We start from the raw sequence: 22,664 nt of genomic DNA, 5'->3' as shown, positions 1-22,664 counted from the left end.
AATCGGGCCTCTCAAGGTGTGATAAATGATCTCGCTTCCGACGGGTCGGGAGGAGCGAAAAAAAAAGCTCAACTTGGGGCGTAGAACTGCTGCAATCAGCCGACCAGCGGTACCGCTGAGCCCGGATACGGGAGGCAATTTCAGCCATTTACTACCGGCGGGATTTCTCCGGTGGGAAACAACGCACAATGCACGGAATGCAATCTCGCAAGCGCCGGCCACAAGTGCGCGCTGTGCGACGGGACGGGAAATATCGTTTATCTTGTAAATGAAGTTTTCCATCATTTGATTAAATTTAGCAAAATTAATGCTCATTATCCTTGGCTTCCTTTTTCACCGGCCCAAGCCGAAGTCCGGTTTCGCTTTGTTATCTCTCGTTCGTTTGCCGCCTTGTGAGACGTTCGTTCTTACGTTAACGTTTGCTCTCTTTTTTTTTTTGTTTAATCCTCCACAGGAAAGCGCCTCCAGGAGAGCGCCAAGGGACGCTCGCCAACCCTCCGGACCCCAGGACGACCAGGACGTGCGAGCTCGGAACGAGCGAGCGCGTAATACCGGTTCAAAATTTACAACATCGCACGGTTGGCGAACCTAGAGCAGCCCAGTCGACCAATGGGCATATCGGACGAGGCCAGCCGGCTCGAGGACATCGGACCCCATGAGGCTCGGCCGCCGCAGGGCAGTCCGCACGAGCGTAGCGCCAGTACCGGCCAACTGATGGGCAGCAGCGCCGGTGATCCTAACAGCCCGCTTTCGGACCCGCACAGTGACGATGGCGGTGACGATTTTGCGCCCAAGCGGAAGCAACGCCGGTACCGGACGACCTTCACGAGCTTTCAGCTCGAGGAGCTTGAGAAGGCGTTCTCGCGGACGCATTACCCGGACGTGTTCACGAGGTAAGGGTTGTATGATGGCGCCTCGAAAAAGAGGTGTTTGAATTGGAGGCAGCTGGTATCAGAAAAGTGGAAATATTTCGAATGATATCGTAAAAATATCCATGTGTTTTATAGCTAGTTGAACTGCTTGATTTCAATGTTTATTTTACCGAATAATTGATTTCTCATTCACAAATCAATTTTGATGAAGAAAAGGGATGCAAACAGCACCCCTCGATGTGTCTAACGACACAGCTGATTTTCCTCCATTTCCGTTGAAAATGCATCAAAGCGAATGGAACCAATTGCATCACCCCAAAGTGCAACTGTTGCAACATCAGCACACCCGCACTCAGGCGGCATCTCATAACAATCACGACAATCAGCAAACGCCACGATGTGTAGCAAAGTAATGGGCCGCCAATTATTGTCGTTACACAAAACAAATAGCGCCGGCTCGTCACCGCCCGGGCGGCTTGACCACGACAATTATTTAATCAACATTTCATTACCCGCAACAAAGCCGCCAACACCTTTTGCATTACAAGTGATAGAGCTTGTGTGTCGGTTCCGAATGTGCAACCAAATGCAACTCGAGTTGCATTTCCCTTGTCCACCCGGTCGTATCCTTCGCCTGCCGCTGGCTCTGCCCGAGTTGCAGTTGCATAGTAGTAATTCACTAACAATAATGACAGTGCCACACCGTGCTATTTCGTTTCCTTGTTGTTTTTTTTACTCGCTCACTCCCGCCGCTCGGGGTTTTAAAAGTTTTGCATGGCATTATAATTTCATGCTCGGGTGCGAAATGCACCAAATTATGCATCTTGCGGGCACTCTCTTCCGTTCCGTTCCCGTGCCACAAAATAGGGCGGAGAGGACGACACAATCTCGCGTTTGTCCCCATCGTGTGGAGGGCTTTGAAGCCACCGGGCACAAAGTGCATCTGCCGGGCGTAAGCAAACTGCTAAGCCGATGAAAACTGTATCAATTCGGCAGGCAGAACGGTGCTCCCACCGGTGGATGACTATATTTAATGTGCTTCTCTGTTTCCACGGCAGCACACGCGAGATTAAAATGTACGTACAATTTAATTAATATGAATTATAAAATCATATCCCAGCTCGGTTCGCCACGGAGCGGGTAATTAGTTTAACGTGTAGTTTATTTTTTTTTTGTTGTTGTATAAAAATATTCACTGATAACATGGTTTCCCCCAGACGGGCAATATATTTAGGGAGCATAAAAAGGCATGCCCGGGTAATTGAGAATTATTGTGGCCGCGGTTGACATTTTGACATTAATTGCCGTTGTAGACACGCTGACGTTGATCTGCGCCCGAGCCGATACACGCTGTTCGATGTAGTGTGTGCTTCATGAACACAATTCACACTCATCGCCGACGTTGGATTGGGAGTATTTTTTATAAAAGCCTACTTGGATCGACTACGAAAAAAATGCACGGTTTTTAAACGCAAATTTTTAAATTGAAACTAATGGAAATGGAACCGTTTCGCATGCTTATTTTTCCAAAGACAGCTCACACCCGCCCCGGTATCTCGCGTGCGCCGGTTCGTACGGTTTGCGGGCAGCCGGGCTCATTAGCAGAATTCGTGGCAGTTGTATTCATAATTAATCATAACGCTTGACGAGAGCCTGACTGACGTGCTCTCGAATCGTGCACATTCCATCCACTCGGCCTTCCTTCGCCATCCCTGTGACACACACACACACACACGCAGACCGCGAAAGGACGTAAACATAATAAATAAACATGGGCTTACCGATAATCATCGGCTTTTTTAAGCCCGGATGGTGGCCAGCCTGGGTTTCAGCCAGCTCACAATGTCACCGAGAAACGCCCCGGAATCGCGAGATCGTTCGTAAAGAAATTGTTATTGCTTAGTGTGTTTTTTTTTCTCTTCTCCTGTACATGTTGCTTTCCTCACCGTCGTTGCATTTGTTGCTCTATTTCGCTCGAGCGCGAGTGCAACGCGCCATGGGGCGTGTGTCCGGGTGCCAAATTAATGAAGCGAACGTTGCAACAACAAATAACAACCGCAGTTTACAGCGAAACCGCACGATTAAAGCGTGCGGCGGGCATGGGAGCATTAGCATAAAACATAATGCAATTTGCATATTGATTAAAATTTAATTACTCACATCACTTATCGATCGTCACCGCCATCGGGGTGAGCTAAGGATGCACGAGGATTCCCCTAGCTAGATCCGCCGGGAGGGCGGTCCCGATTGCAAACATTTCCCGTGCTGCCAAGTCGCGAGCCAAGTTGTTGACATTAAGGTGTAATGAAAAGAAATTGAAGCTAGTACCTCTTGAGCATATTTAATGCACGCTGCAACGCGCACTGCACCAGCACCAGGGGAGGTCCGGACAAAGGAACGAACCGAGCCGTGCTCGATCCACCGTTGAACGTTCATCTAATTTTGTTCATTTTGTTTTCCAGGGAAGAGCTAGCGATGAAAATAGGACTGACGGAGGCCCGGATACAGGTGAGTCATAATGAAGCCCACCATTGCGTTTCACTGCGCACGTTCTAGGAAGCCTAGCGCCCGGGGGGAGAACTCGGAAAACATCTCTACCCCTCATTACGAGCCCGCAAGGCCGTGGTTCGCTGCCACGAGACGCCTGGAGCGAAGTTGGGGGAAACGGTTTGGGTTGGAGAAGGGTGGAGAAGAAAAAAAAATGGCAACTAAATCCGAGGAAATGAACCATTTTTTTGCCGCTTAATTTTCCTCCCTGCATCATTCGCCAATCAAAGCGCTGCAACGACATTCCGTTCCGAGCTGGCCGAACCGGGCACGGAAGCGTATCACGCAACGTCATTAGTACAACTTTCCTACCGATTGCTTGTTAAAAGGGAAGCAAATTAAATTAGCTCGCATTCGGATTGCTGTGCGGGCTTGCCATTGCCGCTCTATCTGGCGCTCGTGTTGAACGGAGAAAACCCCCCATTCACAGTTCGTCCTTGTTTGCGAGGGAGGTTTCGTTTCACTTCCTTAACCGGTATCATTTGATGAAGCTTTAACTTAGCTCGCGTAGAGCAAATCACGTGCGTGCGAAGATGATCTGCTAATTGAGCAAAACGCGCACGAGAATGTTGGAGCGAAAAGTGGTTCTTGGTAAAAAAAAAACCCAGAAAAGTTCGTTTTGAATGAATGAGGAATGTTTCCTGCATAAATTGAGTGATATCATTTAATGGCGTTGAAAAATCAAGACATTTCAACCGCTAGTAGAATTCAAAATGGAACAAACTAAAGGTATTGATTTTTCGGCCATGTGATCCATGCATGTTTTGCCCTGTGAATTCAAATATGGCATCCTTTTGAGCCTCCAACATGATTGCACATGATATGGGTACGTGGCACTCCACACATGCATGCACCCTCACGATGTAATCCGCTCACCAACATGACCGATCACGACGGAAAGACCCTCGAAGGGCTCCGTTCATGCCAAAAAGCCATCGATTCCACCTCCACGGGTAGCGCACGGTGAAACAAACCCAACGGCTGGTTAGTTAAACAAACAGATTATCGAACTCGATCACGCCGCTGCACGTCGCGCCACGCCATCGCCGAGTCCCACGCACGGACCGGCGCATAAACACGCTTATTAGCATATTTATTATGCTGCTGGTTGGCGGTCGGCATGCACGCTTGCGTATGTTTGCGTACGAACGTGGTCCTTCTCGGTCGCAGGAGCGAACGAAAGAGAACCACACACATGAAAACCGAAACCGGCGAGTGGGTGCATGCTCGCATGCCGTGCATAAGTTTTCCCCTCCAGCGTGTCTGGGATGGGTGGAGTGAACATGGGAACGGCCAGCCCAGAGCCAACATAGTACATAAGCCCACGAGGCTCGAGGGCCGGCATACGCATACGGCACCATCACGGCGATTGGTTCGGGCTTCCTTGCGAGACGGCTAGACGGGGCCGATTCGAGCACGATGAATGTGGAATCACGCGTATAAATGGACGTGTACATGACCCGTTGGTAGTCGTGAGCGGGTTAATTTGTCGCTGGAAAACCCACCGACACGAGATTGGCTTCAACCTCGCTGTATATAACGGAAGGAAATGCACCACACGGGACTGGGTGCATTCGAGAGTGAGCGAGAGAGACATTACACGATAGAGGGAAAAAGTGGACCCCATAATTGCTGCCCTCGACCGGAGCAACTGGCCCCCGCGGTCCATGGGAGTGCCCGTGTGGAAGGCGATAAATTTAGATTGATTTAATTACGAGCTAAATTGAAGCAATGTCACCTACGATTACGCCAGCCCTTCGCCGGCGGTACTGGTTTGCTGCGTTTTCTTTTTTTATTCGCCTTTTGCGCCTGATTTGTGCGCCGTTGTGGCGACCATTTTCCACCGTGGCTAGCCACCGGGAAGGGAAAACTTAATGGATATAATGTCGTCTAATGGCAATCGGTCAGCGCCGGTGGCGGGTTGATATTTTTTACTCGAGTCAATCCAACCCGCCACCCGGTGGCAACAAAAAAGGGGGATGGGGCCGAGCCAGCTGAGCTGCCCGGAAATTTATTGCTTTAATTAGTTGTTTTTTATGACGATGATTTTACACCTTGCCCCGGCATTGTGCCGCTGCTCGGTATCCTAGCGCGGTAAATGGCATAATTGAATTTTAGTTTCCTTTTTATCGCGCGGCCTAATTTATGCAAATAGATAGGAGTCTATGGATGGTGCTGGGAGGTAGGGCTTCCAACCTACTCCCGCCAACACGCGGACAAATGTTCGTGAGATGAGTGGAGAAACAAAAAAAAATATGGACGGTGAAAAAAACAACAAACACATTTTCAGAGCATGCGTGGCCATTAGAGGAGGCCATTGAAAATTAAGGATAATTAGCCGATCAAGTAGGGATAACGGTTGAAGGATAACGCAAGGACTAGAGGCCGCCCTGAAGGGAGCGTGGAAATGGGTAAACGTTGTCAAGAAATGAGCTTTTTATTGGTAAATAACCACTGAGTGAAAAGGAAGCAATAGCTGAAAAATCTATTGAGTCTCTTTTATATATGAAGGCTTCAACCTTTCGAAAGGTGTGTTAAAAGTAATGTTTTCCTTAACAATAAAGAGGTAAAAGTCTTTTAAACACCGTTAAACATGATTCAGATCATCAGGACACGTTTATGGATCGATCAGGCACGATCGTTTTTCCCCATTTTTCCCAGCCACCAGTCACACTTTTGCGATTGCCTAAGTAAACCGCGATTGAAAGGGTCATTTTTATCCATTACGTGCTGTGAAATTTAGCGATCCCTACCCACTCATCATGCGTTCGGCAGCTATCAATTTCCCGAAGCCTCCTCTTCGCTCCAGCGGCACTCGCCGTGGCTCGCGGAAAACCCCGGCGGCCATTGCGCGGCATAATTTACAGCCCGTTACGAGAATAATCACGATTTTTCTATTAGACAAATGCCTGTAATTGGCCGCACGGGAAGCGCATTTCTAGCGAAGGCAAAAGCCCTCGGGAAAGGGCGGTCAAAACCAGAAGCCAAAGTCCAACCCCTGGTCGGCGTGTTATCCTGCCGCTCTGCCAGCACGCCTTCGTCCTTCGCCGCGAACGGAACACCGCGAGCCACGAATGAAAAAGAGAGCGGTGTGTCCGGAGATCGTTATTATCAAGTCTCACGAATTTTCCCCGCGGGCATATCATTGCGATCGGAGTCCTCGGTGGAGAATTTCCCGCTCCCTGGCAAGCGCTGCGCGATCCGGGAAGCGATATTTGCATAAATTCATACCGAGAATAAAGGCTCAAGGCTTGCATTTGCAAGGTTCGCCTCGCAATGCCGCACCTTTCTCGTTCGGGCCCGCCGTAGTTTGCTAATTAATTTTATTGCATATAATCATACACAATCATTTAACGACGGACCCGCTGGACGGACCGCGCGGGCTCAGGTGGCTGGATGGCTCAAATGGCATCGCTAAATTGGCTAGAGAGTGTGATTGGGCGATATGTTAATGTTTATCTTTAATTTTGCGATTCGTTTGCTGGCGGTACGGTGTGCTTGGGCCGAGTTTCGGGCGAATCTCGCGAGCTGTTGCATCTAAACGTTGCATTTATCCGGCGAAATAACATAGGGGCTAGTAGCGCTAGGTAGCCTGCGTCTGCGGGCGCTTTCGTCGGCCGGATGGGAATCGTTCAATTATTGATCGAATTGGAAATGATCACTCTGCGAGAAATCAAACAGTTTCGTCGTAAATGCCCGTTCGTGCGAGGGGGTCCTGGCGTGCGCAAACCCTCTACAGCATGGCGTCCTGTAATTCGAGCTTTTGCGCGGCTCGCGAGGACCGGAGCTGCCCTTCGAAGGGCGACCCAGCGTCCGGGGACGGAAGAGAAAAGTGACCGTTTTTGGAGCGAGCTGCGCGCGTCGCTAATGAATTTAATTGACGTACGGAATGGCGGCCACTCGAGTGCGTAGGACTGTTTCATTAAACAGCTGGTTTTCGGAAAATGCCGCGAAAATACCATCCACCCGATCCACCCGGTGAGGTATCAGAAAGTCGCCCCGAAAACGAAACCGAGCCTGAGAGCGTTCATGTTGCTACGCATGGGCGCCCGAAACGCGCATATCACATTAAGCCAATAAATGATGCAGAACATTTGATTGATACGATTCCGATGCAAATTGTGAAACTCGGGCTTCGGGGAGAGGTTTTGGCGCTAATAATGGGCCCCCGTTTCGAAAGGGCGCCCGGCAACAAGGGTTTTGCGTATTGTATAAGACAGTTCGAACCCTTTGGAAGGGTGCACGTTTTGCATTCGGAATGGGCGGAAGTCGTCGAGGGCGCACATGTGTGCCTTTCGATTCGGCGGAAGTGCATTTCTCGTGGCAGACCCCAGTGGGCAGACTTTCTTTTGGGATCGTAACTGTATTTTTTCCAAGAAGTCGCACGGACACAGGCCACTTTCCCATCTGCTCCGTGAAGCGCTTCCAGTGAAATTGTCCCTGTCCGGTTGGGTTGGCTAGCTCTCGGAAGGAAAAACCGTGCTGTTTCAAAAGGAGAAGGCAAAAAAAATATGGAAAAAAGCGCACCCAAAACCCGACCAAATCGCCATCGAACATCGAACCCATAAAGCAGCGATAAGTGCTCGGCGGCTCGACACCAGCAATCGAACGCAAACGAATCCCATTCGGCAGCAGTTGCCGTGAAAGCTTTTACCCATTCTTCGCCCTATCGAACCGTTTGATGAGACATGATGTTGGCCGGGGTCGACTTAACCTTTCAGCACGGCATGCTCACGGCACCGACTCGTTAATCTCCCATTTGTCACCGTAATTCATCCCGTCCCCGGGACCGGCAGCGGGCTTTCATAAAGGTCCTCTTAGCACGTAATAGGATTTAAGGCTATTCGTTAGGTGACGGTGAACGGGCGCGATCGGCTCGAACCTGCTAACCGATTCACCCCTCGATTCAGCCAATTTGTATCCCTGCATTCCTGCCGCGTTTGTACGCGTGTGTGACTGTGGCTTTGTGGGCTTTCGTTTCAAATGAAAACTCCCGCTAAGACGCGGCCCATAATATACCCCGAATTTGGCCGGTTAACACCCTGGCGGAATATAAATGACCGCACCGACATCCATTACCGTCTCCGGGGTTCGGATTCGGGCGACGCGTTCTTGATTTCGCTCGTGAAAAATATAATTTATGCCGCATGCTTTTTTTCTTTCTTTCTCTCTCTCATTTCTGCGGCGCGCGGGCTTTGGTGCCAAAAACAAAACCAAAAAAAAAAAGAGCGACACGCACACACAAAATAAGAGAAAAGAATTTTATTCGCCGCCGCCGCCGCCGAACTCGGTCCTGTTAGCGAGCAGCCACTATGGCGTGAGCAAATTATTGTGACCATTTTTCCTCGCTCCTCGATTTCGTGGCATCGTCTCTGAAGCCTCTGCCAAGGGACCCAAGCGACGGCGGAGAAGAGACCACAGCAAAAACTGAAACCCACCCAACCAAGCTCTGCGTTTGCCCGAGACCTAATTTTTCGTTTCAGTTTTTTTGATTAATTTTCTAAATTATTTTGACAGTTTAATTACCGTCGTTCATATAAATTTCGTCCCTAATCGATTGGCCCAGGGGTGCTGCAGGTGCGGTGGTGTGGTGTCGCCGAAGAGGCCCGGGGACCCAATCAAACCCCGTGGCGGCATCGTCGCGTTTGTGCCTGTTTTTTTTTCTCATCTTTCCGTGCTTTCCGAGTTCCATCGAGCCGGCACAACCGCTGGAAACGATGCTCTTAATTTAATCTCGCGAGGGTCAAATATTTGCATATTTAATTAACGATAATCTGCGTCTGCGCGGCCGCTCATTCTGGCCGTTTGCCGCCATCCCATCCTGCCCGATCGACGCCTACCGACGGCGCATATCAACTGCATATCACTTGTCAGACCGCGAAATGGAAATTTGGCCCCACGTTAGGGAGCCTCCCCCGAAAGGCTTAAAAACGTGCTTAAGAGCGTGCTTGCGCTGGTCGGGAGCGTAAAAACAACGGAGAAAATAAATAACCAAACCAATCCGCAAGTCTGGGAGCCACGATTTCGGAGGCACATTTATCAAAAACTGAAAATTTAATTACCCCACCGCGGTGCGTATCGCATGCGGCGGTGGCGGCGGCGGCAGCAAATGTGGAAGCCTCACCGTGGCTGCGCGGATTTATTGCGCACTGATAGGACGCGCGCTTTTTGCTCGGTCCTTTTTCCACTGGTGCTGGCTGGCGCTTCAAAGCCACCAGACAGACGGCGAATGGCGTCAGGGTGTTTAAGATAGCGCTGGAATGTGAGGCATCTTCTCGCGGAATCCCGAAATGAAACCCGTCTAGTAGAACGATCTAACCTCACTTTTTCATCGATTTCATCAACCCCAATACGGTTAAAAAAAAAATGCCCCAATCTCGCGTGTAATACGCGTTACGTATCGCTGACACACACCACTGCAAGATAAGTCAATTCAAGCCCGATCGCCCTTCAGCCAAGGGCAGCCCGACGATCGCACAGGAAATGGATGCACACTCCAGGATGCGTCACCGATCCTCCACGCTTGAAAGCCAACAATCATGCTCGGAAACGTGATCATCAATACGCGTTTCGAACGCTCCTTCATCCCTGCGAGCATCCCTTCACAGCCACCGATCGTCGAAAGCTTGCGACATAAAATCCCACGGTCTGACATGGGCGTCGATCTGGCCGCAATAAAACCGAAACCGAGACAGCAAGTTCCGGAACACGGTACCACGCCACCAGCCCAGAACAAATCGGCCCCTCCGACGTACACACAGGCAGGCGGCCACAGGTGGAACACGAAACACAAGGCGCAGGAAATGGTCCGGTAAAGATGGCCAAAAGCAAGGCGGAAAGAAAAAACAGAACACCGATGATCCTCGGCCAGCCCATTCTTCCAACAAGGCGCCAGTGCCGCGCGTAGTACGCGCGGGCCGAGATTCTACGAACCGCACGACAAGATTTGGATGTTCGATAAGATGACACTAAACACGTTTATCGGTGACACGAGCCACTTTGCTGCTTCCAGGGTTCCAGGGTGAATTTCGATACCGGGAACGAGCGTTTCTGTGAGTGTGTGCTTTTTTTTTTCTTCCTTCAACGGACAGGGCAGTTTTGTTTTGACCGATCGCGCAATGTCCTGTCCGGTCGCGTGAGCCAGTCGCTCCATCAATCAGACCGTCTCGTGGCGGCATCGTTGTGTGCCTAATTGGATCATCCGGGTCATTTTGAGGACGTGTTTATTAAACGACGGATTGCTCCACCGTCGGCATGCCTGTGTCAAATAAAATCCCGTCGATTCGAAACGGAAAAGGCTCGTGAGCTCGCCGGGGGTTTTTTTATGCTTTTTTTTTCCTTCTCCACTCCATCCATCCGGCTCATCTCTCGCGGTTTTGTTTTCGAAACTCGCCCCGAGAGAAAGGAGACGACGGTTGGGCGATCGAAGGCGGATACTTCCAAAACCGAAGCCCGCAAAACGCCCGGGCTTCCTACTAATTACTCCTCACTAACCCGTCGGGTCAGACAAACCCCCGGCCATGAATTCCTCCACGTTCGACCGGAAATCACGTAGGTGGTAACATTATCACTCATTAATTATGGTATAATCTAATAATACTAAATTATATGTCTGCGGAGATATTTTGTGGGCCACGTAAAGATTTTTGTTGCGCCGTCGTGGTGCTGCCAGCCCGGAGCACCGAATGCCGCCACGGGATTGGAGCACATAAGTGGGATGGCCGCTGAAATTGGTTCACGTTTGGTTCGTTTCGTTTTTATTTTTTAAATGAGCCCCCGCTCGGGGTCGATTCCGAGCTCTCAATAACAAGTCGCCCCGCAGTCGGTTGGCATCCATTTTTGGGAAGGAAATAAAATTATAATTCGCACACATTCGGTTCATTATTTTGGCATCGTTTCCTGCCGCAAACGCGTCGTTATCTCACGGTGCGGTTTATCTCATGCGTTTCCAATGCAAAATTGCAATGCCTTCGTGTTGCAACACGTTAAGAATGTGATTGATCCGAACGGGACGTTTTCGAGCGTGTTGAAATTCGCTCGAGAGTCCTTCGGGGGCTTAAACATCCCCAGGGTTTTCTCGCCTCAGGTCGTACCGAAACTTAATAGCTTCGTCCTGTCAAGCGTGACGGACACCGGCACTCCAGATTGGGTGAACCGTTTTGACAGAACGTGCAGGATGCTCGAGCTTCATTACCCGTGCGGAATGGGTTTCTCCGCTAATGGTTCCATTACACACGCTTAATGTTTGCTCACGCCATTAATCGCCATCCAATGGGCTCCTCTTCGCTCAGTAGGCACCTCAACTCTTGGGTCCCAACGAGCTTGATTGTGTACCCAGCTTTCCCAGCGGGAGACAGGCTCCATCTGTGAGATGCCCTACGATCGTGGCCCTTACGATCGACGCTCGGTAAGACGCACGATGCGATGGACAGTGACATAAACGAGTTACTGAAAACGAACTCCTTCAGCATGCACCTATCTGAGCCGACGTCGGGCAGACAGCTACATAACAAACATAACCCCCAAACGATCGCGATCACCCTCAAAGTCTGATGGGTGCGAAGTAGTACTCCTTCTCTGGCGCACCCGGGCGAGAAACGGCCCTTGGGCACCGTTGGCCTTCACACGGACCACCCGGATGGGGCAGGTTCTAATCAAATTTATATCATTATTTCCCGTGAACTTGTGGCTCACCAACCGAACGGTCTGGCAACGACTCAATGAGCTAACGTTGCTGTGGGAGCTCTGTCGAGAGTGGCGCTGACAGATAAGCATTTGGTTGAGGTCGAAACTCGGGACGAAATGGACGCTCCCCATTTGATGGGGAGTTTGATGGTGATTGATGGATTAGGCTAGACGTTTGATGAAAAGCTGATAAAACTACCATTACCTGGACCCCATTCCACTGTTCATCTGTAGCGTGAAGCTACGTAAACGGGAGAAAGAGAGATCGCAAGATCACCCAGTGAAGATCGCGAGTCTCGATCGCATCATGATCGCCGATGACAAATTGGCGACTAAACCAACAGAAAGCGCGCAATCAACGCACCCGGGACACCGGTTCACCGTCGCCATCGGAAAAAGCAAATAAACCGCTAATAGGCGCCCCGAAACGGCGGACTTTACAGGCCGCTTAGTGGCTCACGGTGATCAATAATTTAAAATCAATCCAGGGTATTACGGGTAAGCGTGCGTAGCTAAAATTATTACCAAAGTCTTAGCCTGGCCAGTCGGAATCGGGCGGCCCGATCCTGGTCGTCCGTGGTGCCCTTCCCGTAATTGGTTTTCCCGCGGGACGCTTCGCTTTGTGTAAACCGATCCACCGCGGATCGGGCAGGAGTAGGAGAGAGTGAGAGAGAGAGAGCGAGAGAGAATATAAAGAATATGCCAAGTATCATTCGGCGGCGGATGCGCCGCGCATCATAAACAATGGAAAAGAATAGAGCGAGAATTAGTTTCGATTATGTATTTATGAGGAGCTTTTTCTCATTTTTTTTTGTTTTACTCACTCTCTTTCCGTCTCTCTCTACTCCGGTCACGACGGAAACGCCGATTGATCCGCTCGTCGCCTGGCTCGATGGCACCGACGGCACCGAAATCGAATGCGACCGATGGCCAGGGCAAAGGGAGATAAAAATTATGTGTTTTGAGCGCAGCATGGTGCTTTTGTTAATCTAATTCACCCCGGGAGGGCGGCCTTGCTGGGGATGTGTGGATTTTTTTTGTTTTTTCGTGAGTCCGTGGGCTCTTTCCCTCCATTCGCATTCCCCGACCATGCGCAGGTCTCGATCTCGAGGGCTTGCTGGCTAACGATGGCCACGAGAGCTCGCTAATCACCTGTTGCATTGGGCTCCGGCATTTCGTCGGATATCGGCGCGAATGCACCGGGCTGCGGCAACGAGACGAAAAATTATTGCCAGCCCTGGATCGGAGCAACACACACAAACCTAAACTTCCCGGTATCACCGTGGTTCAATCAGCCATCGTCGTCACCACCGAATGGACACATTTAGATCGCTTATCTAGCTGCGCGAGCTCGCGCCGATACGCACCATTAATTGATCTGTAAAGCTCCGTTTAACGCTGTTCGCTCGCTTAGTGCCGTCATTTCTTCGCACCCTGTTGGGGAGTTTTTCGCGCGATCACGCACACCCTTCAACACGTCACCGATCGAGAGGATCGCTGCTACCCAAAAGCAGGAGGTGTACTTGTGTCACCTTCTAATTACGCCACGGGGCGAACGGCGAACTGCAGCTCGTTATCGCTGCTCGATACAGCGCAAAAAGCGAATCCACTGTGGCCGTCTGAATGCTGCCCACGCTCGCGTGCACAAGGATCAGGACACGGCATAAACATAAAACTTCATCGACGCCATTGTTGGTGCCGTGCTACGGGGCTTTGGGTGAGAAAAACAACGCCATCATCACTCGCTGCACTCGGAGCCACCCGCTGCGGGAGTGTTTACATAAAAGCGAACATATATATGCTCTCCCACCCCCACCTGTCATCCCCCCCTGCCCAACGAGTCCACCCACGTTCGCGGATTCAATAACGATAATATTGGTTTTAAGGCGTTTACCGGCCATAAATCAGGACGCGATTAAATTGGATACTGCCTCGTTGCAGGATGCTTATCGAGACGCTCGTCCTGACCGGCGACGAGGTAGAAGAAGAGGGGGTGGGGGGGGGTGGAAAATTTGCATCCATTTTCATCCAGACACGCGTTCGCGACGCGGTTTCCCGAGGCGAGGCGTGTTAATTGCACCAATCAGCTGCCAGCCCCCGGAGGCGGCCCGGTGCCACGGAAACCGGTCAATTACCGGTGTTCCGGCAAGATGGAACGTCTCTGGGGCCGGTTCGGTACGGACGCCGCGAGTCCTTTCGCGCGGGTAACGAGCATCGCAGGGCCGTCGCCATCGCCTAGGGGGACACTTATGCTTCGCGTTTTATCGCTGTTTAATGAACCGTAAAAGCAAGCAGGACCCAACAAAGTTGCGTGAGATGAGCAGCCCTTTGAGTGGACCTGTTCCGGCGGCCGCGTTAGAGCTTGATGTGGTGATCTTCTCCGGGAGATAGAGCCCTTTTGGGATGAGTTTTTGTCTGCTGAGTTCAAGCTGCGACAATCATTCGCTTGCTCGAACAGATTTTAGATTTAATTAACCCGATAAAACCACTCCCATGGCGGAGAGTTCTCTCTTCCGAAGAGATGCATCTCGTGTGGGTTTCAGCACGATTCAACTGCATGTTGGAGTCCCCAACGGCAGCAACGGGGCGGTTTCCTGAGGGCCTACGTTAATTGAATCACTCGTTAGGAGTCGGAAGACCAATCTGCGGTGCTTGAGGTCTGGGCTGGAAAATGGAACTAGGAAAACGCTGGGAGGCGCTGGTTGTCAGATAACTTTAATAGAATGGTTGCAATTGAGGTTAGGAAAAACGCCCTTTTAAGGTGGTTGAAGCACTTAACTTTCTTCGCTTGGCGTAGGGTTTTTCGAGCAGTCAAAGCTCAGATCACGTCTTAGTAGGCTGATTCGCGATTGAGGGCAATGAAATTAGTCTCAGATGAATGCACAATTTAAGCATGGATTTAGTTTCGAAATGGCTACGCCATCTTGTTTACAAACACTAACGCAAAACTGCAAACTCCCCCTAAGCGTTCATTATGAAACGCCTCTAATTCACGGACTCGTGATTTGAGCCCCGAAAAGGACACGGCGTGCCTTACAGTTCGCCTTCGCCAATACATATATATTATCCCACAGGCAACCGAAGCTATTATTTGCTCTTTCCTGTTGCCCGTTTCCAAAACGGAGCCATATTGGGACCATTTCGGTGCCATTCGACCACCCCCGTCTCAAGGACATCGAACCATCGTGCGCTTGGGGATCGAGCCACGCTGCGTCCGAATCCATCATCAAATAATCATCGCGTGCAGCAGAACGCGAAGCATATGATCATTGCAATCGACCCCCGAAACGGAAAATTACGAGCCCTCCGGTGTGTTCGATTCCCGGAACGACATTAAAGCAATTGAACAGTACACGGTTGGGGCACGTTTCGCGTCGGACTGTCCCTCCACTCCTTCCATCGGCGGGACATCCCGCGTGCCCGGTGGGATTGGCGAAGTTTTTATTAAATTATCGGCACGCTTTGGCGAGTCCGCCGTCCGCGGGGTTGATAATGCCTCGTCTAATGGCTCGTCCTGGGCCGAAACGTCGCGTCTCCATCGTTGGTCGTCGTTTGGTTGTTGCGCACGATTTCCTACTCAAAAATTGCGTGCGTTCTTGGAGGCAAGCTCTCGTCCTGCACGTTGGCCAACGGTTTTGCGAAGGGAAAGGGCAGTAATTTTCCGTAATTCAATTTCGCCGGCCGCAACAGCTTTCGCTAACCGTGCTTCCGTGCTTGTTTTTTTTTTGTTTGCTTCTCTTTTTCCATTGTTTTCATTGTTCTTTCGTGCTTTCTCAGGTTTGGTTCCAGAACCGGCGAGCGAAGTGGCGCAAACAGGAGAAGGTCGGCCCGCAGGGACACCCGTACAATCCGTACCTTGCCAGTGCCGCTCAGGTCCCTTCGGCGACCGTCGTCGCACCGCCGTTGCCACCGAACCCATTCAGCCATCTTGGATTTAACCTGCGCAAGCCCTTCGATGCGGCCAGTCTGGCCGCTTTTCGTTATCCTTCGCTTGGAGCCGGCCACGTGCTCCCTTCGGCCTACTTCAACCAGTTCCACCGGTAAGCATCCCTGCGTCCTTCATCCCACCTGACCACCCGCCACGCCCGCACCATCCTTGCTGACAGATTTTATTTTCTCTCTCTTTCTCTCTCTCTCTCCCTCTCTCGCTCTCTGTTTCTTTCTCGATCGGATCGAATGTAGCGTCTCACCGTTCTCTTCCTTCGTTGACGAATTTTGCAGAGCGCCACCCCCACCGCTGCTTCCCCCGGGGGTGGGACCCCTCTACGCCCCGACCGCTTCCTTCCAGACGCTGCTGGCGAACATTTCGGCGGCCCAACGTGCCCCACCCGGTCTGCCCTCGAAGCCCCCACCCTCGGGCCCCATGGTGGACTACCTGGCACCACCACCACCACCACCCCCACAGTTGCCCCATTCGGCTGGAGGATTGCCACCCGGTGGTGGTGGTCCTGTGCCACCCTCACCAACGTCACCACCCATCTCACCGACTGCACTGTCACCAGTGATGCCGGTTCCTCAGGCCGCCCTGCCACCCCCAACATCCCAGCATCCACCCGGATCCGTGTCACCCCCGCAGGCCGATCGGCGTAGCTCCTCCATCGCCGCACTGCGGTTGAAGGCACGTGAGCACGAGCTGCGCCTTGAAATGCTGCGTCAGAACGGCCACGGGGATATCCTGAGCTAAGGACGCATCTAGTGTCAGCACGCGGACGCATTCCAGCAGCCGTGACTGTGGCCACGAGTTAGACAGCGTCCAAAATCCAAGTCCTTGCTTGCGCCCGTTCGACGAGCGTTCATTCTTCGAAATTCGGAAGCCAGCTTTCTCGTAGGATACGCCGTCGTAATTACAACAACCGCCCAGACCCGTCGAACCGCCTGCGTGCCACCGGTAGCGCTAGCGTGACAAAGTGCCCGAGCCAGCGGAAAAGGGCCAGGACCCCGTCGGTTCAGCTTTAAATTGCCGCAAATTACACAAAAACAAGCCGGCCTCAATGAAACGTCGCCCTGGCACGGCATCTCCAAGGCATCGGCTGCCGAATGAATGAAATCCCGCAAATGGGACTCACCGTCACCTCGATCGAAATCGCTTATGTCGCGGCGAAATCATCATTATTCCCGGGGAACTGCCCGGGGAGCTCGCGGCACCATGATTATAACCATTATCACCATGCGATGCTGGGTTCGGCTTTGTTCCTGCTAATGCGAGCGCGCGCGCGAGAGAGAGAGAGAGCCCGAGAAAGGCAAAAAATGTAATGTAATACGCAACACAAAGGGCCCGTTGTGCCCGCGGGAAATAAAGCTTCTGGTTTTCCGCATTGACGTGCGTCCTTCGAACGGCCGGAAAGGAACTCCCGGGAACGATCGGTGGCCCTGTAAACGAAAGGGGATATTTTTGATACCAAAAAGAAGAAGAAAATATGCATCATTTTGATGGGCGGAAGGCTTTGATTTCGAAACCGATTCCGGGCAGCCATTTTCGATCGGCCCCAGGCGCTGTGTATGTCGTCCTTGCCGGCGCTACCGTTGGAAAGCGGCACCGTTTGCTAATGAACCGAAACGAAACCGGACCAGGGTGGCAGGGCGTTTGCGTGCGAAAGATGAACCGAACGATCAAGGACTCAAGGTCGCGAAGGGTGGATGTTATTTATTAGGATGCGATCGTCGGCACGATGCAGCAACTCTGGCGCTATGGTACTTCAGACGAAAACGAACCACTTAAAGCGAGCTTTAGGCGTTAGGCGGCAACTTAGAGGAATAAACTATGTAGCAGATTGTCTCACCCACTAACAGTCCGAGTGTATATATGAAGAACAAAAAAAAAGAAACCAACTAAGAACGATCACGAAGGCCACTGTAGGCGCTCGCAGGATGCAGCATAGAACGCACAACAAGCGTACCAGTGTAGGGTTAGCGTATAGCTTTTAACTTAGCCACTTTCGAGCGCGAAGCGATTATTATTTGAATTTGTAAATAGCTTGCATTAATCGCCACCAGGCGCGTGCGTACTTCGGTTGACCCATTATCCTTGTAAGTTGTTTTTTGATTGCTGAAAAGAAATAAACTATTTAACGAACGGACACCGTGTGTTGAAAAATTTGTGCAATTGCAATTTGTAGCTGATGACGGCCGGAAGGATAAATAAATCAAACATTTCACTCGAATTAAGGACGCGTCCGCGTGTAAGGGAAATTGAATGTAACGTTCGAGCTGCCGGTAATTAATATACGAATATGTGCACCAATTTGCCTGCTTGGGTTTAACTGTACGATGAAGATCATCAGCACCTTCGAATCAAGAGTACGATCACTTGCAACTGGGCAAGGAAAAAGAGCTTTATAGCGGGCTCCGAGGAGTCGACCGAGCACAATAAACAATCTCCAACCGTGTGTTGATTAATGCTGACCATTAACAGTAAATTAAACAAGCAAAACGGCTCCTCGGTGCGTTCCGTGAGGGGCAGCATTTTTAATTGAATTTCTACGTACCGCGTGCGTGTCAAGTTTGAGCGCACGGATGAGGTGCTGACATATTCGTGAGCCGGGCGTATTATTTCGCCGTTGAAGTAATAAACGAACCTTCCCTTTGCCGAAGGGCTGCTGCCATGCTCTCCATGCCAAGAACGGGGACGTCATTCAATTAAAAAGATATATTACACCGTATCGTTAAAATTCCGTTCAGGTGAGCTTTTTCCCGCAGCCCGGCAAACCCGGACGCCGAAAACGATCGGTTCAAAAGGTTAGCCGTAATTGAATTTTGTTGCTCTCCTTCTCTTACTCGCTCTCTGTACTTACGCCCCTCCGATGGGAGCTTTTCCTACCACCCGTACGGGTGGGTGGGTGACTTTTCAGAAACAATAACGCGAGATCGCTATTTTCCACCGTCATAATTAATGCTGCCCGCCCCGGTGCCAAGGGTTTCGAACGCACCCAGTGACCCTACTCAATCACGGCCGACGGAAGAAGCTGTCGTGAAGCTGCGTGGAGTCATCTCTACCGTTTTGAGCAGCCCGGCGAGCCTGGCACGCTAAACTAGAGCTGAAAACTCACGCAACATTGTGTCATTGCGCGTGAAACGACGGCGAAAAGCGATGGCATCATTTTCGATTCATAAATCATAAACACACACAACCCCTTCTTGGCACCCACTGTCGAGGATCATGAGATGCAATAAAGGCTAACACGAACCGCTGTATGGGAGGCTGGACGGCTGCGAAGGACCCCCAAGTTTCACCGTGGAGGGGTTCAGACAATTACCATTAAAATCAATTAAAATCCGTCGACATCTAGCTCACGATTCACGCTCACTCATGCTTCGGGTTTTCTCGTAAAACAAGGTGAAAGACGTGGATAAAAAGTGAGCGAGAGCGAAAAGAGCACGAAAAGGGCGTTTCTTGGGGGGTTGTTCTTTTTTGTTTTTTTTTAATTTACTGCCCAGGCGTAGCAGAAGCCAGCGGAAGCTGCGCCGAACTTTCAACGAGCTTCAAGCGGCGGGAGTAGCTCGTGTTGGCCGCCGTAACAAGCAACATAACAAGCACACCCCACTGCGGGATGGCGGGAGAATTTTTCCTCTTTCTCGCCACCGAACCCCCGGCTGGTCGTGGAGCTTTGGGAAGCTGTCAAAAAATTAATTATAAACAAATGTTCCAGCATGCTTCGTTAGGAGCAGCCCTCACGGCCTGCTGCACGATGGTGGCAAGCGTTTTCCTCGCGAGTTTTATCTTTCGCCATCGCCATGGAAACCACACATTCGGGGAGCATGTTTAACGGCATGCGGTTGCGATTGTTGTTTTATAAACGCTTCAAATTGTGTATAAACGCCGTGCAGGAGGCTTCGAAACACGACCGGGATACGATTTGATAACGCTCAACTTGATGGACCATTCACAATTTGCATTCCACAGGGGCTTGGAATTCGTTCGGAATTCGCGCACGTTCACGACAGGGAAACTGCAAATTCAATTAGCCTTTTTCTCCACCGCTCCAACCCACCGGATCGTGTGGGCCAAACGCAGCGCAACAAAAGCAAACATAATTGGATTTTTCTTATTATGATTCTGACAGCTAACAGCGTTTACAATAATAAATGATTATTGAGGCGCCATAACGCCGACGACGACGACGGACGGAGTTTAAAACCTCGCTGGTCCCGGTTTATTTGTGGTCTCATTTATTTGACGCTATATTGGCCTGCGGATAGGTTTAGGGCTAACTTTTGGGACGAGAATGAGAAGGAATTTGCACGTGAGTTGTTTGTTAAACGCTCCGGAATTGATTTCCCTGTGCTTCGTGAGTAAATATAACACGTGAATTGTCCTTGGCTCAAGCTGCTTGAGCTCGGCTTCATTCGCTCAAAATGCTTGAGAAAGGAAAGGATCTCATCCACGCAAAATCCCCCTCAAACCACGGTTCGCGTTTGCGTCATGCCAACAGACCAGCGAGCTCCCAGAAGGAACCTATCCCCAGCCAAATCAGCACCAGCGCACGACGGAAGTGTTCCTGCTGAGCGTTGCCGTAAATCACACTCTTAAATACGGGTTTATGGCAAGCATATTAAGAAAAATACATTTAATTTTGTTTAAATTTCTCTCCGTCGTTCCCGTGGCGTCGAAGAGGATGCTGCTCGGAATGAGGGTGTGTGTGTGTGCGTGGGGGAAGAACCCCATCAAGCTTTCGGAAAGTCCGGCCAGCGAACGATGTGATTCGTGAACATCAGCGCACCCCGTCCTTGGAGGGGTTCGATCCCTTTTCACGCGGATTCGCTCTCACGCACCAGCAACCTCAAACCGAACACACTCACACACACGCTCACACCAAAAAGGCAACAATAAGGCAGGAATAAAGAGAGTAAACAGCTCTCGTTTTTATTTCCTCCTTAAATCACCGCGCAACCCAAAAGACCCCAGCGCAGAAGGATTTGCTTTGCCTTTTAATGCTTCATAAAAGCACGCATTAAAACCGCTCGGTTCGATCGAGTGGAAAATATGGAAATATGATTAAAGCGGGAAAGATTTAGAACCGGCCACGAATAAAAACGTTGCGGGACCGTTTTTTTTACGAGCGCGTATGCGGGCCCCTCCAATGCGGGCTCACGATCCAGGGCAGCGATCTAGCAGCTCGTCAAACGACGAAATGCCAGCTACAAAGTCGTTACTGCGGAGGACAATAAATTTCCTCATATGTGGCCCGCACGGAGTTATTATCGGTTTTCGAACCGCGTGGACCTGCGAGCGGCCAAAACCGATCCGCGGCAGGCGGTGTATTTAATTTCATTAAAATTATTAAATCCCCAACGTCGCTGGTCCATCTCGGGCGCGTCTTTGACGGTGCCAGCAAGGATTCCTTGGCGGGTCAGATACGTCGGTGCCCACGCCGATGCACAAGCGATGCAGATTAGTTCGATTTTTGCACATGAATCGAACCGATCGAATTAAAACCCGTTCCAATCGACCCAACAGTACGCCCAAAAATGCAAAAGCTTCGAACGCTTCTCCGACGCCAACGTTTAGTTGAGAATTGTAGCTGAAAGCTTTTCATTACTAATTCACAGCGGGGTGAACTAGGCGCAGGATTCCAGCTCCAGGAAGACGGGATAATAAGCGAACGAGCCCGAACGCGGTCCGTAATTAATGATCCTCACGTCCCCACGACAGTCCCTATAATCATCGCTAATGAATTGAACTACATCCGCGCATCTCGATCCTCGATCGGCATGTGGACCACCAGAACTGTTCACACCAATCTCGCCGCCCAACACGACGCGACGCCCGGCGTTTGGTTGGTGTTTAGCATGGCTTGGCCAGCGGTCAAAAAACAATCCACGCCAAACCATCTCCGGAGCATTAATCGTTGTCTAATTTTCGTTGCTCTTGCAGACGATCGTACGCTGGCGCTCGCGATCGGTTGATTCGGCTCACGTTGGACCATCATCCATCATCGGTGGCTCTAAATATTTGTTGAAATAATAAATTTGAGCAATTAGAGCGTAGAGATGGTTAATTTTTTTCCCCTTCTCGGATCAATTGATGGATGGTTCGATGGATGCATGGTTTGTGGGTTTCGAGAGTTTTCGAGTAAGGTGTATTCGTGCCTTGCTTCAAACATAAGTAAACAATTAGCTACAACTTATCCCCACTTCGTCGATAGCGTCAGCTGTGAGAGGCAAAAAAAAACGTTTATCGGATGATAGAAATTAGCAACTTATTTATAATGCACCTTCACTTGGGTATAATTTAATTTTATTGCCATTTGGCCGTCGCAATCAGCATCGCATCCCCAGCCCATCCGTCCGGCCGGTTGACGAAGAAGCGCAAAGAACAGAAGAACAACGAACAAAAAACATTAAAATTAACAATGCTCACTAATTTCATATTAACCATTTTTCACCTTTCGCTTAGAAACAATCTAATGAAAATTTATGTTTTAATAAAACGCCACACAGCTCGGGACGCCCGGGCCCAGGACCGTGGCGTACATTTGTTTTCACGTGTTTTGACAAACGCAACCTCGCGCGTTGATGAGGAACGGGCGCGTCCGGAGCGAACCGAACCGCAAGGATCATAGC

General features: G+C 50.6%; 1 protein-coding gene across 1 annotated transcript; it reads left to right on the top strand.

The window, feature by feature from the left end:
• Positions 1 to 609: 609 nt before the first annotated feature.
• On the top strand, positions 610 to 16,788 carry LOC128727709 (homeobox protein aristaless). The gene is made up of 4 exons (XM_053821647.1): positions 610 to 893; positions 3,335 to 3,380; positions 15,882 to 16,144; positions 16,287 to 16,788. Exons 1-4 carry the CDS (start codon positions 610 to 612, stop codon positions 16,786 to 16,788), a joined length of 1,095 nt encoding a protein of 364 aa, XP_053677622.1.
• Positions 16,789 to 22,664: the final 5,876 nt, after the last annotated feature.

The sequence above is a fragment of the Anopheles nili genome, chromosome 3 (assembly GCF_943737925.1).
Source record: "Anopheles nili chromosome 3, idAnoNiliSN_F5_01, whole genome shotgun sequence".
Classification (NCBI taxonomy): domain Eukaryota; kingdom Metazoa; phylum Arthropoda; class Insecta; order Diptera; family Culicidae; genus Anopheles; species Anopheles nili.
The sequence above is the reverse complement of the archived record's forward strand: the minus strand, read 5'-3'. Positions and strand labels throughout refer to the sequence as shown.